Source organism: Glycine soja, chromosome 6, assembly GCF_004193775.1.
Source record: "Glycine soja cultivar W05 chromosome 6, ASM419377v2, whole genome shotgun sequence".
Classification (NCBI taxonomy): domain Eukaryota; kingdom Viridiplantae; phylum Streptophyta; class Magnoliopsida; order Fabales; family Fabaceae; genus Glycine; species Glycine soja.
The window spans coordinates 9,169,099-9,183,460 of record NC_041007.1 but is presented as its reverse complement, the minus strand read 5'-3'; the positions used below and the strand labels follow the sequence as shown (position 1 = coordinate 9,183,460).

Here is a 14,362-nt window from a genome sequence, read left to right as displayed (position 1 = left end):
TAAAAAAAAGACCGCAAATCTGATAACCACGAGTCTCTTTTTAACTTCAAATTAGGGGCAGGAATTGAATGCATATACATTTTTTGGGTCTGAAAGAACAGATGATTATTCATACAAATGTTGATAGGAGCTCAAATTATTAAACTCACCATTCAGAGTAAGTAAACTCAAATCATTATAATCAGTTGCTTTTATGTATTTAAGCAGTATATAGAACAAATTAGCTACTAAAGTGACCAGTCTTTTGAAGAAAACTATGCAAAATAATTAGACTAGAAGCTAAAGATAGTCATCTTTTCTATGCATTCGTGCAACAAGCATATTTGCAACTGTTGGATTAAAATCAAACAGTTCAGATTTCAAATGTGTATTTTAAATCTAATTTACTGAAATAAAATGAGTTATTTAATTCCTCTACGGAATTCAACACTTGTTATATAGTCAAACTCGATGCTGGTCTGAGAGTATAAACAGCTTGTAAACAACTAATTTTGCCGAATTTACCACTATTTATATGAAGTTAAAAAAAATGAGAGAAAAGAATGAATAAAAGAAATTAATAAAACAAAAAAAAGAAAATAAAAGAGAGAAAAATGGAAAATTAAAAAAAGAAAAAGAAAATTACACTCTAAGCCCTAAGCTATTAACTCATGTTGAAACTAATTCAAGCCATTCCATAGACTCAACACACTCTAACCTAAATTCTTATGTGTCTTTGGTTTATAGTTGGGAGAACCCCAAATGATTCGTTGTATTAAAAGTTATGAATTTTTATTTCTTAAAAAATATGCATGAAAATGTGTGTTCATTAAAACAAATGCATCCCAGGTGTTAGTCACGCCCTCATTTGTCAACGTGCTATGTTACCCGCAAGGCATTCTTCCCCTTTAACCGGACACACCTGTTAGCCACTACGAGTGCTTCTAACAAGCATTTCCATCTTCAATTTGGGCACTGAACTGTTAACAGAAGGCAAACTTCAATTGGTAATCCGTCTTGGTTTTCTCTGTAATTATTATTGTATAAAAAACATGTCTTGTATTAGGTATTCTTTTGATGGTGCCTGAATCATCCTTCTGGTTTTAGCCTTGAGTTGTCGTCAATGGCTTTTATAATACCGTTTGTTTGCTGCTATGCGGTTTATTCTTCTCTCGCTAACTAGTTGTTCGACAAAATGCCTGAACTAATAAAAGTTGGTAATTAAAAAATTTAAGATTAAGAAATTGTTCCTTATAGTATTTTTTATTTTTTCAGGAAAAGAACTTGGGCCTAAAATCCCGGGAAGTGTTAATTGCATCGTTGAGCTGCCAAGAAATGAGTTGGAAGTGAAAGCAGAAGACACAGCACACACACCATGCCTTCTGCTTCTTCCAAACTCTACGCAGGTCCTTTGCACTCTCTCATCACTCAATCTCTTATTCACTCTACACCAATTCCATTGACCCCTCTTTGTTTGTCTGCTTTGTTGCAGATGACGTGAGCCTCCTCGTTGTAACGCTAGACACCAACCCTTTCTTCTGGAGCACTTTCCCCTTCCCCTTCGCCGAGTTCCTCTCCCAAGTAACACACGCACAAACCCTAATTCAACACTTCACCTCTCTGATTCCAATCTCAAACTTCTCTTTATCTCCTTTTTCCCAGGTACTCGCTTTTCTCAACTCGATCTTGCTCCTCGGCCAGCTCAACCAGGTGATCGTCATCGCCACCGGATGCAACTCTTGCGGCTACATTTACGATTCCACTTCCGATAAGAACCATGGCTCCACCACCGGTACAATGCCCGCGCTTTATTCCAATTTACTTCACAATCTCGATGAGTTTCTCGCTAGGGACCGCCAATTAGATGCCGACGCGGCTCACGCACCGGGAACCGTTCCTTCTTCGCTGTTATCAGGCTCCTTGTCCATGGCGCTTTGTTGTATCCTTATCACTATTTCAGTTTCTAAGTTGTTTGGATTTTTGCCAATGTAATTGAAAACACCTTATTTTAACCATTTGGCCTTTTAATTTTTTTTTTAATTGACAAATGTTAGTTATTAATTATTATTTTTTTGTTAGCGGAAGAATCAATTAGTTATTAATTATTATTTTTTTGATAGCGGAAGAATCAATCTCATGTGTTTTTTCTCCCTCTCTTCTCCTTTTACTACCAAGTCAACCTTATAAGAGTACATTAGGCCTTTTATTTGTTTGACCTGATAGGGTTATCAGATATACAGAGAGCTTTTCGTTCGGGACCAATGCCTCCTCAGCCTCGGGTGTGTATTTGCGTGATTAACCGCCATGCTGTTATTACATGGGGTTTTATGTTATACTTGAATATGATATAAGTTGCAACTTGCTACTGAAGCTTAGTCAACTATGGTTGACTTTTGCCTTTTTTACTGCATTAATGAGCATCATTGTGGGTGGTCATTGGAGTTTGAAAATGATATGCGTGTCCTGTGTGTCAACTAAATGTTGATATTGCGGGGTTTTGGCTCTGACACACTCTTCTTTCTGGTCTTGGTTGTTTGAATTCATTGATGCTAATTAATTTTGTTTAGTATTATTTTCGCTTGTTTGTAGAATGATTGAATATAAAGATTGTGTCCTCGATAAACTTTCCTATGGGTCAATATTGAATTGGATGCTCCAAGTTATGAATTATTTTTAATATCTAGTTTATTTGGAACTGGTTTAAACTGGAGATGGTTTTTGCAAACTTCCTGCTGGAAATTCGTTTACGTGATTGGTCTCATCTTTGTTTTTAATGATATATTGGCTATTGCTGTTATAGGAATCTTGTATTTTCAGTTGATCACCATTTTGTTTTTTTTTTTGGATTTCTTTCCTACTTGTGGATTTTAAATAATTGTTATTTTACTAACTGATTTATTATGAACAGATTTTATGTTTGCAAGGGGTTGCTGATGGACCAGAACAGTATGTTCCTCGTTACATTTACTTTTTATATATTTAAATATTGCATTGACCCTTGAATTCAAATCACACCTTCTATCCTTTTCAGGTATGTGGCAATCATGAATGCAATTTTCTCTGCACAGCACTCTACAGTATTTACTGAATCTTTCACTTTGCTTTTCTTTTTGGTTAAATTAGTTCTTTAGTCCTCTAATTCATTTTTTAGATTCAATTTGGTCTTCTAATTTTTATCGGATTCAATTTGATATTCTAATTTTTTAAATCGATTCAATTTGATCCTTCATTCTAAATCGTAAGAAATCACATTTTGTGGTGGTTCAAAACTGTCATTAAGTGGTTTTAAACCGTCTCAAAATGCACATTTTCCAAAAAAATGAATTGGTTTTAAAAATTGGAGAACCAAATTGAACTAAAAAAAACTAGAGGACCAAATTGAATCAGTTTTAAAAATTAAAGGACCAAATTGAACAAAAAAAAAAAATTAAAAGACCAAATCGAACCTAAATAATAAATTAGAGGACCAAAAAAACTTGTTTAACCTTTCTTTTTTCTTTCAGCTTTGGCCTTTTCCTTGCCAGCACACTGTTATGTAGTTAGGCAATTCTCAGCAATATAGCTAAGACATAAAGATTGTTTGTATTTTGATGTGTAACTAATACCTATGCGTAACTAATATTTTATATTGTAGGTTCCTATAGATTCTTGTTATATTGGTTCAAACAATTCTGCATTCCTCCAGCAGGTAGTTAAATACATAAATACACACTATTGAACGAGTTGGTATTGCAGTTGTAGAATATGTATTGTTGACTCTAGTAATTTCTTTTTGTGTTTTGAATGACAGGCTTCATACATAACTGGTGGAATATATTACAAGCCTCCCCAATTGGACGGGCTTTATCAATATCTTTCAGTAAGCTTGTGTTTTAATTAACCGCTTTGAGAGGAAGTTGTTTCACTGGCATGCACGAGAAATGAGTGACATGCTCTTGTAGTGTTGTATTGTATGCCTTCCTTCCTGAGAGGAAGTTGTTTCACTGACAGAATTAGTTTAGAAGTTGATGACACAACTAGTTGCTATTCAACAAATAAGTCCATAAATCTGTTTGGTAATACTAGAAATTGGACAAAAATCTATTTAGTAGCATCTGCCATGTCAGCATTCTCTCCCTGCCCCTTGTTTTTCCTAAAAACTGTGGACTTGGGCTGCTGATTTGTTAACTGTCCATTTGGGCCCATATTCTCTTTTAGGGTCTTAACAGGTCAAGTTTGGTTTCTTTGTTTATTGACTATGTAGTTCCTAAAACAGAACAAAACAATTGAGTGAATTGACTTATTATTTTCTTCTAAAGAAACTACAACTCAACCAAATAATGTAGCGAAAGTGAAAAACTAATGTAATGACTCGTTGTACAACGGTCTCAAACTCAAAATTTTAATGATTGACCTCTAACAGAGGAATAAAAATAAAATATTTTTCTTGCTATTCAGGTTCAGGTTATTTGTCTTTTCAATTTTACTTTTTGTTTTATGTCTAACTGTAATCTAACCTTGTGTATGCAGACAGTGTTTGCAACTGATTTGCATTCTCGTGCATTTTTACGGCTTCCTAAATCTGTGGGTGTGGATTTTCGTGCCTCGTAAGTTTTTCCTTTCCTAGTTAACCGTTTCCCATTTTAGATTTCTTATTTTCATTTCTTTTCTCTCTGTTTCCCCCCTCCTGTAAATCTACAAACATTTGGGCTACAACCTAGCTATCATTATACTTGTTTTTTTTTTAACTCCAATTGGTCCTTTTTCTTCCCTTTTAGTTTATGTTGGTTTGAAGATACATGCCTATTTATGGATCTGTTCTTATATTGCTTCTGTACAGTGGAGACGGCAAATTGTTTTCTTTTTTATAAGATTAAATGAGATTGTCCAGCCAAAGTCTTTTTAGGTAACCCATGGTTGACTGATATCAAATATATTTATCCCATGCTTTTGAGCTGTCATTGACACTTGACAGTCCATGGTTAGTAAACCATGATGTATACAATCAGTAATGCAATTTTTAAAGCCTAAATTCACTAAATATAGACAGGTGATTAAGGGACACTTTCATATACTTCCTCGATATAAATTAGTACGATGTCAAATGAATCCGACAGAGTATTGAAGTTTTTTTTGTGATGGATGATACGTGAAATGTAATTTTAATGGATTTATACAAGTTGTGTGATACTCCTTTTGTGCTGGCAATTCTTCTGTTTACTATAGAAATTTTGAGACCTGCACCTCGATAAACTGTATGAATTATGCAGGTGTTTCTGCCATAAGCAAACAATTGACATGGGCTATGTGTGTTCTGTATGCTTATCCATATTCTGTGAGCACCATGATAAGTGTTCAACCTGTGGGTAAGTGTTTATTTCTCTAACTTATTGTGGCCATTTGTCATTCTATTTCCATAAGCTTCTCCATATGCTATGCTTCTAACGAGTATAAATATTCATTATTTAGTTAGGAGATAATAAGAATTTGTTCAATTTTTACAGAAAAATTTCCCTTTTCAATTGTATGCTTTTATAATTTACTAGATTATTATCAGGCCGCTATTGCCTTTTTACAGTTTGGTACAATTATTAGAGTTTCTCTCTGTTGCTGAATTTTATAGCCATATCTTTGGCGGAAATAATTATTAGTCAGACTTTACTTATCTCTCAGTTGAACTCCAGATTAGTCAGGGTCCTTTTCCCCTGATGAACCGGAGGGTTAAGATCAAAAAATTTAGGGGTTAGCATGTCAAGAAAAGCTATGAGATGAAGAAGGCAATCCCAGCTGACTAAGATGAAGTTTTCAGCCCTGTATTTGGATAATCTCTTGATAATAACTGCAAATGCGCAATATTTCCATAAGCAAACAATTGACATGGGCTATGTATATTCTGTATGATTATATTCCAGCATGTGTTTCTACAAGGAAAATTACATTTTAGTCTAAAGGCTATATTGGCTACTAAAATTTTCTACCAGAAAAAATACATTTTAGTCTATTGGCTACTAGCCTATGAATTCAATGATAGCTTTTTTTTAATGTATAATATTTAGCCACATACTATTTTACCACAAGATCTCTACTTTTGGATGAATATCTTGGCAATACTTGCTTTTCGTCATTAGTTTGAATTTTTGTTAGTACTAGATTGTGTATGTAGTATGCTCGTTACTGGGTATTGACCTTTGAGAATCCCTGGCTTGAGAGTTTTAAAGGAAAAATGAATTCTTTGTGAATTTATTATCCCGAATAATGTATTTTAAGTGTGTATATAGAAAAGATTAGTTAAAAGCAGACCTGCAATATATGATGAATCTATTGCCTTCGTGTCTTTGTTAATTTGAAAATTAGAAAATTCTGTCAATCATGAGTTGAAGTATCAGAATGAATGTTAACTAAATAGAGAAGCACAAATGGAAATGCACGTTAGAGTGAAACACGAGTGATCAGACCAACATATTTTGGCTTTTCAGGATTCAGGATGTATTATTGAGACCCAGGTTGTTGAATGGGAACTTGGTCAGTCGTTACTGCATTATTATCATTTAGCTCTATTGTAATTTGTCTTTGCACTTTCTGCAGGTCTGTATTTGGCCAGGCTCAACTAGATGCCTCAGCAGCCGACCGGCAAAGAAAGGCTTGATGCATTATGTTGCATCTGAGTGCATAACATATTTTGTCACATTTATCAAGAGAGCTGATCGATTAAAGTTCTTTTCATACCTGTAGCATAATGAAATTTTGAAATCAAATTTCTTTTGCATCTGTCTTAGTGGGAAACTAAGTTTGTCATGGAAATTATTGTAGGCCTATAAAAAGTCAGCATCGATCTGAAGGTTTCATTAGTTGCTTAGCAGGATCTCTCCATATTGAGGCTGCAGAAAAGGCATTTTATCTGAAAGTTTAATTCCCTTTGAAATCCTTGATTTCCAGTATGTTCACATGGCTTTTTGTTCTACCGGAGAAGGCCTACAAGGTTATATTAAAAGGTGTAAAAGACAACGTAATGAATAACGTGGATTGAACACTTGAAATTTGGAGGGAAAAACTTTGACACATTTTTTAAAAAAATAATATAAAATAAAAAGTAGACATTTTGAAGAAAAAAACTCAAACTTTTAACCTAAGTTATGTTTGACAGAACTAGTTAAAAAATAAAAAACTAATTTATTAAATTATAAATGTTTAATAAAATAAATTGTTGAAGTAGTTTAAAACTGTAAAATGATAAAAAATAATAAATCATGATTTATTTAAAAAAAGTAACAAGAAAATTGAATAAATATATTGAGGATAAAGTGTAAGAAATATAAAAAACTTTAACCTAACGTTTTAAAAAATGATATTTTAAGCAATGATTAAAAAAAATACTAGGATTATGTTCAACAAGACATTTCACCTAGTTTCTAATTATTTATTTTTATTAGTTGAAAAATTTATTCGACTGTTGGACAAATAAATTTATTTTAGTAATTTTTAATTTTTTTAAATGTTACTTGAAGTATTATTTTTTAAAATGTTAATTTCTAGTTGTTTTTATATTTTCTTTCACTTTTATTCTCAATATATTTATTCATTTTTCTTGTTACCTTTTTAAAATAAATCTTGATTTTATTATTTTTATGTCATTTATACTTTTTACCTACTTTAATAATTAATTTTACTTAACACTTTTAATTTAATAAGTTAATTTTTTAACTAGTTTTATTCAACATTATCTAGAAAAATTATTTACCAAACCGCCAAATAAGATTTTTAGCTAATAAAAAATTTAAAAATGAATTAAATATCTTGTAAAAAATAGTCATAATTGTTTTTCAAAGCAATTAACTTGAAAGTTACAAAAATTATTTTTTGCATTATCAATGTTTGTATAGTAAAAAATTATTTCGGTTGTGAATGTGAAATAATTTTGTATCAAACAGAAATAGTAGTTTTATATCACAGATATTAGTAGAAAATAGAAAAAAGAATGGGAAACAAAATTTCATAATAATAGTCATAGGAGAACAGAAGCATATGTATCCGCTGGGTCACACTCACGCACAGGTATTTTCGAACAAACGGAGAGCACTGAGGAAGTGTGTGTGTGTGTGTGTGTGTCTGAGGAAGTGTGCCCTAGTTTGAATTTGAATGCTAACACACTGCAATTTCACTACTAGCATTAGCAAAACGAGAATTGGAAGTTGAGAATTCGCAGCGAGAAAGAAAAAGAGAAAGAGACATGGCAGAAGACAGCGAAGGGACGGCAAAGAAGGAGGAGATTTTAGAGTCTCAGATTGAAACCGCTATGCGCTCTCGCGTTTCTCTCTTCAAGGAACAATCTGAGTGAGTAACTATTCTCTTTTCAAATTTTTCTTCGTTGCCGCTATTCTTAAATCATTAAGTACCGTTATTTCTGTTTCGTTTTTCAATGCAGCTCCTTGACGTTCGAGGGTGTTCGTCGATTGCTCGAGAAAGACCTGGGATTGGAGGAGTATGCTTTGGATGTGCATAAGAGATTTATCAAGCAATGCTTGCTCAAGGTACTTTTTTTCGCTCTTTAATTCGAATCCCTAATTTCAACTTAGTTAGTATGCGTAAGTGGAAGCTACTAGGGCATCACACCAAAATCAGTTTTTTTCTGCTTTTTCGTTGTTTACTAGTGAATGCATTCGGTAACCAACCCTAAGTCATGAACGAGTGACCTCTTTAGCAAAACAATTATTCGCGCTCCAAATTCGCAGAATTTTCTTTTAAATCTTATGGTTCGAAGTCATGTGTACTGTTTGTTTAACATTTGGTAGCTGAATAAATTGATTTCGATAAGCACAACTGTCATTGCTTGGATTTTATGAGGGGCAGTTGTTCTCTTTATTTAACCAGGACCTCAATGTATTACTATGTTTAACCAGATTTATGTATGATTGGTATTAGTTTAGTACAATTGACAAGTGTATGGTGGATCCGGATTGTTAAATATCTGTTATAGCGCTGTCAGAATGCTATAACATAGCATTTTTCAACCCCTCTGCCATAGGCAGTCTGTGAAGGGAAGTCCGCTATAGCGGTACCTTAGGCTGCACAGGCGTGTTTATTTGGCAGAAATTTGGCCTTCTACCATATTCTGCCATTGGAAACCTTGATAGCGTATTTGTGTTGCACTTTGTTTAATTTTATGATTTCTGATGTCATGTAGAATGCTTGGATTTTTTCTTATGTCTTTATATCAATGCGCGTTTTCTTACCTTGTTGCTGGTAGTGCTTAGAAGGGGTTGGAGATGATGATGGGGCAAAGATATCAGGGAAAGAAGGGGAAAAAGGTACAAGTACACAAGAGTCAGAAGAACCAAAAGAAGAATGTGAAGCAAAAGATGCGAAGGATCTTTGCCCTGAAGATGAGGAGAAAATGGAAGACTCTCCAGTCTTAGGTCTTCTTAAAGAACAAAAAAGGGCTAAACTTGAAACCAAGGATGATAAAGGCAATGGAACCAAAGTAGTTCCAATTGAGGCCCTAATTAAGAAAGCTGTTAGAAAAAGATCTTCGTACATCAAGGCTAATGCAGAGTATGCTGCTGATTTTTTCAATTATTTATAATTCTGACCTCTCTTTATGACAAATGACAATGCACTACATGTCCTTATCTTTGGTACATTTATTCACATTAACTGATTCTTTGGCTATAGTTCTTGTGGTATGACACAGGGTAGTTTTCCACTTGTTAATTTCAGGAAAATCACTATGGCTGGTCTTCGTCGACTCTTGGAGGAAGATCTTAAACTTGATAAATTTACTCTGGATCCCTATAAGAAGTTTGTAAGTCAACAGCTTGATGAGGTGAGTGGAAAATCTATTAAGTGTCGTTGATGCCCATGAGAAGCACAAACACACACTATCTGATGCTTAGCATGCCTCTTTTAAATGTGAAGGTATTAGCATCGTCTGAAGTTCCCAAACCTTCAAATAATGCTAAGAAAATTGTTAAGAAAAAACCTGATACCAAAGTAACTAAAAAGGTCAGCAGTGAAGAGAACTCTGATACTTCAGATAAGGAGACTGATGAGGAAGAGAGTGAGGAAGATGAAGTTAAACCTAGGAAAAAAATTGTTCCAAAAGGCAAGGTGAAGACTTCTGTCCAACCCAAAAAGCGTAAAGGAGAGGAGACTGATCTATCCAGTAAGAAAAGGGTCAAACCTGCTAAAGCAACCTCAGAAGACAATAGTGATGCAGAAGATGATGGGAAGAACTCTGAAGATGATCAGTCCTCTTCATCACCTGAGAAACCTTCCAAGGTCATACTAATTTATTGATCTTATGCTGATTGCAAACAGAAATGCCTGGTATAATTTGAAGAGTTAAGGCCATAGCTATAATTATTGAACAATCACAATCTTTTGGTTGAATAACAATTCCTTTTTCAACTTTTTTTTGTCAATTTCTACAAGTTAGATGTATGAGGTATATTTCATTCTTTTTTCTCCTGAACTACAGAAGAAAGAAGTTTCAACTCCTGTGTATGGTAAACATGTGGAGCACTTAAAGTCTGTTATTAAAGCATGTGGAATGAGGTAATTTTCTTCCTTGGATTCCTTTTTATGAACCTAGATCTTTGTTCAGGATGATAGTTTGATATTATAATATTTCTATCAGTGTTCCTCCTGTAATTTACAAAAAAGTCAAGCAAGTGCCTGAAAACAAACGAGAAGAGCAGCTAATTAAGGAGTTGGAGGAAATACTGTCTAGAGAAGGGCTGTCTTCAAATCCATCTGAAAAGGGTGAGCTCATGTTTATTAGTACTCCCTCATCCCTGGATATTAGCTTCAATATTTCATCCTGATTGAATAAAATATGTATCCATTTGTCTAGGCTTGGAGCTGTTGTTATCAGCTATCCCAATTATCTTTCATACAACCCAAACGATTGAAACCTTTGCTAGTTTTACCTTGGTATTCTTTGTTTAGTTCTGATTAATTTTGAGATGTGAGAAACTAAACTTAATTACTTGTGTTGTGAGTACAATATAAGCATTATTAAATTGTCCCATAATTTGTTCGTACTTTAAAATGAATTAATCTATGTGACGTTCTTAGGGCCTTGACTTCATTCAGTATGTATATTTTGGAGTGAAACTTAACATCACAAATTGAAAATAAAAATTGGACATTTTTATTGATATATCTTGTTTTCCTTGTACAAGTATCATTCTACACTATTGGAATTAGATAACATTGTTTTAAGTAGTTTAGTCTCAGATAATGGTACCTGTATGGAGGGGGCACACTTGTATGTAAAACTAAAATGAGTATTTGTCCTGTAAAAAATTTAAGTTTGGCAGGTTACTCTAATATCTGAAACTAGATGGAAGGTAATGTAATTTTAGTTGACCTCTGAGGAGGGTTGGGCTAGTGTAAGCTTCCCTGTTTATTGGGTAATTTTAAATGTCATGTCTACATTGAGCTGCAGATGTGGCAGCCTCTGATATGGTTTCATTCTATTTATTTTTCTCATTTACTCAGAAATCAAGGAAGTAAAAAGGAAGAAGGCGAGAGCCAAAGAACTTGAGGGTATTGATCTAAGCAATATTGTGTCAAGTTCACGTAGAAGATCAACAAGTAGTTATACATCTCCTCCACCTCCAAAGCCGAAGGTTCCAGTTGAAACTAGTGGCAATGGGGCTGAATGTAGTGATAATGATGATGAAGACAATGATAATGAAGAGGATGAGGAAGAGGATAGTGGTGACGATGATGGAAGTCAGAGTGAAGAATTTAATGATGGTAAATCTATTTAAAATATGTTAAGGCTTTTCTTTGTTTTCAGTTTATTGTTTATATTACATATCATAGGGAATAATGTGTTTTCTTTAGTGCTTTTTGCAGTGGTTAAGTAGTTTGTTGTTAATAATAATTACTAACTGCTTTGATAGGGTCGAAACATCATTGATAGTTGTTATCAATTATCAAATGATTTCAACATTTTATAGCATTGGGCTTAACCCTTCTAACTTATGTTACGTTTTGGTAGCTATCTGATATCCCGACAGTAATACTTAAAATATCTGGATATTAGTTATTACTGAATTCTGATAAGGTCCTTGTATTCTAGGACTTGATTAGTAAGTAACCCGAGGTTCTGAATATGCTAAGCACACCACAGACAATGGCAGCTAATCACAGCACAGTAAAGAATCTTTGATTTGAAGAATCACTCTTGGGAAATAAAGAATCTTTTCAAGTTTTTCCCTTAATTTTCCTGTAGAGATGGGTGATGAAATATTTTGGGTGCATTTTGCATTTCATTTTTCTATATCTTTTCGTTTCCTGTTACCCAATTTCCTTCCGTGGTTATCTTTTAAGTTTTAATTGTTTCTTAATATAATAGAGAGGAAAAGGTGAGCTGCACTTAGTACACAGCTTATTGTGAAGCAATTTTACGGAACACTTGTCAAACTGTCTGGTGAATTATCTTCTCTATTATGATAACACGTGTTACATTTTTTGGGAAGTGGTTGTCCTTACATTCTCTCTTTCTATGCAGATGAAGAGGACAGTGATTGAACTCGGGCAGATTCCACAATAATTATTAAGGCGAATTTTTTCACAATTAATTAGGAGGTGATGATGTATAATGTAATGTCTTGTAACGTATTTGCTCTCTTGCTTTATTTTCTGTTGTTCCAAATATATAATGTGGTAATGGCCAATACTTTTTGCTAGTTGCAGAAGTATTAATTTAGTTTCTTCCTTGGTCCGTTGATAGTAACTTTTGCTTTGACAGAATTGGTTTAAATTTAGTATATTTTATATCCCCTACGAATCACCTTTGCCCTTAGATCAATAGATTGCCTCATCTCAACAGTGAGTGGCAGCATGGTCGTCTGTTTAAAATTTATGTCCAAATTTAAGTTTTGTTTAACTTGCTTTTAAGTCTACACTAAGCTAAACCTGAGATAAAATTGAATTGTTTAAAGCATTAGATAGTTTGAAAGAGTTTATATAATTTTGTCCACCTCTTATACTCTTTTGTTAAAATCCACATTTCTTCTTTAATAAATGTCTTTTTAAATTTTGAATTAAAACCTCAAATTTCAAACCAGACCGCGGAATCCGATTATATAGTTGGACTTCATTGGATTGTATTTTTGGGTCGGGGGAGTATTTGCCGGGGTCGAGCCTTGTTGGTCCCCTTACGTGTCATGATTCTATACTATGTGAGTTGCCAAAAATGGACAAGATTTGTTTTTGAATGAGCTTGGGTTGGATTCGACTTTGGGTTGTCATTTTAAAAAAAATCAACATAAGGCTGACCAATGTACATGACATATTGCCATGTGTTTGCTGGGCTTCAAAACCAACATTGTTTACCAGGACTGGAAAGAATTATTAAATTTCATTTGAAAATGTCCATCATTAGAAGATTTCAGGTTTTTGACATGTATTTGATTAATTTTTGTTGTTATATGAGTTGACACAGTTAATTTCATTGTAAGAAATATGAGTTCAACGAAGAAAGACAAGTTATCTTTCATTTTTTTTTTGTATTTTTAAACAAATTGATATGGAACTAATAGAATGTGATGATACTTGAGAGAAATTTTAAATATTATCAACTGCATAAAAACATCATATATCATAAAAACCTATTCATATAATAACGTACGTATAATCCTTGGAATAGAGGAAAAATAGCAAGGAGATGAGTATACAAGGCAAACCAGATCAGATGATCTTATCAAATGATTTTCATTCATACATGCACTAGCAAGTCATTTAACATACTATTAGGTTTAGATAGGAAGAATCAGATATATCCTACAAACACGGAATTTCAATTTCTATTATCAATGATTTGGTGGATAATCTGTATGTATTTTTTAAGTGTTTTTTAAATCATAGTGAGTTTTTGAAATTCAACTCATGTTTTTTTTTTGAGAAAAAAAAGTAAGTCATTTAACATTTTATTAATGAATTATATTATTAAAAGTTTTAATTACTTTTAGAACGTTTTATGGGCCTTGAATCATATGAGTATGGCTTGGTATAATATGTTTTGTGGTGGTAAATTGATTGTTTAATTTGCTCAAAATGATATATATTGATATGTACATTGGTGTTGTCATGTATCTACGCACATGCATGAATTATAATGCATTTGAATATGGTGATGTTCTTTAGTTTTTATGGAAAGGTTCAAGCTTTGAACTTGCAATAGGACTTAAGAACACAAGAAAATTGAAACCTTGGGATTGTGATGGGATGTTTGTGCCTTTGGACAAAGGGTAATGAGAAAAAAATACTCTGATTTAAGATATTAAAATAAGTTAGAACACTTAATCCAATTGATTGGCAAGACTAGTGAAGGATTTGGCCAAAGATTGCATAAAAAATTAATTTTTAGCAAAACAATGGGCATTTTTTTTAT

The 14,362-nt window shown here is 33.3% G+C and overlaps 2 protein-coding genes across 7 annotated transcripts; both read left to right on the top strand.

The window, feature by feature from the left end:
- The first annotated feature begins 730 nt into the window (after positions 1 to 730).
- On the top strand, positions 731 to 6,880 carry LOC114415406 (general transcription and DNA repair factor IIH subunit TFB4-like). Of its 4 annotated transcripts, none has more exons than XM_028380078.1 (12): positions 731 to 986; positions 1,255 to 1,385; positions 1,472 to 1,560; positions 1,642 to 1,918; positions 2,212 to 2,258; positions 2,888 to 2,925; positions 3,011 to 3,056; positions 3,614 to 3,667; positions 3,770 to 3,838; positions 4,489 to 4,565; positions 5,229 to 5,324; positions 6,544 to 6,880. In XM_028380078.1, exons 2-12 carry the CDS (start codon positions 1,355 to 1,357, stop codon positions 6,602 to 6,604), a joined length of 885 nt encoding a protein of 294 aa, XP_028235879.1. In that variant the 5' UTR covers positions 731 to 986; positions 1,255 to 1,354; the 3' UTR covers positions 6,605 to 6,880. The 4 variants fall into 4 exon arrangements, with proteins under 4 accessions (XP_028235879.1, XP_028235878.1, XP_028235881.1 ...); XM_028380077.1 differs by lacking the exon at positions 6,544 to 6,880 and adding an exon at positions 6,435 to 6,536; XM_028380080.1 differs by lacking the exon at positions 6,544 to 6,880 and adding an exon at positions 5,699 to 5,908.
- A 1,027-nt stretch (positions 6,881 to 7,907) lies between these two features.
- LOC114415403 (nucleolin-like) lies at positions 7,908 to 12,753 on the top strand. 3 transcript variants are annotated; one of them, XR_003667357.1, is made up of 10 exons: positions 7,909 to 8,289; positions 8,381 to 8,486; positions 9,203 to 9,507; positions 9,673 to 9,778; positions 9,871 to 10,233; positions 10,433 to 10,509; positions 10,592 to 10,716; positions 11,458 to 11,718; positions 12,323 to 12,397; positions 12,479 to 12,753. XR_003667357.1 is itself a non-coding variant. In XM_028380075.1 (9 exons), the coding sequence occupies exons 2-9, from the start codon at positions 8,474 to 8,476 to the stop codon at positions 12,496 to 12,498; spliced, it is 1,260 nt and encodes a 419-aa protein (XP_028235876.1). In that variant the 5' UTR covers positions 7,908 to 8,289; positions 8,381 to 8,473; the 3' UTR covers positions 12,499 to 12,753. The 3 variants fall into 3 exon arrangements, 2 of the variants coding, with proteins under 2 accessions (XP_028235876.1, XP_028235875.1); XM_028380075.1 differs by lacking the exon at positions 12,323 to 12,397 and having other exon boundaries at positions 7,908 to 8,289; positions 9,213 to 9,507; XM_028380074.1 differs by lacking the exon at positions 12,323 to 12,397 and having other exon boundaries at positions 7,914 to 8,289.
- Positions 12,754 to 14,362: the final 1,609 nt, after the last annotated feature.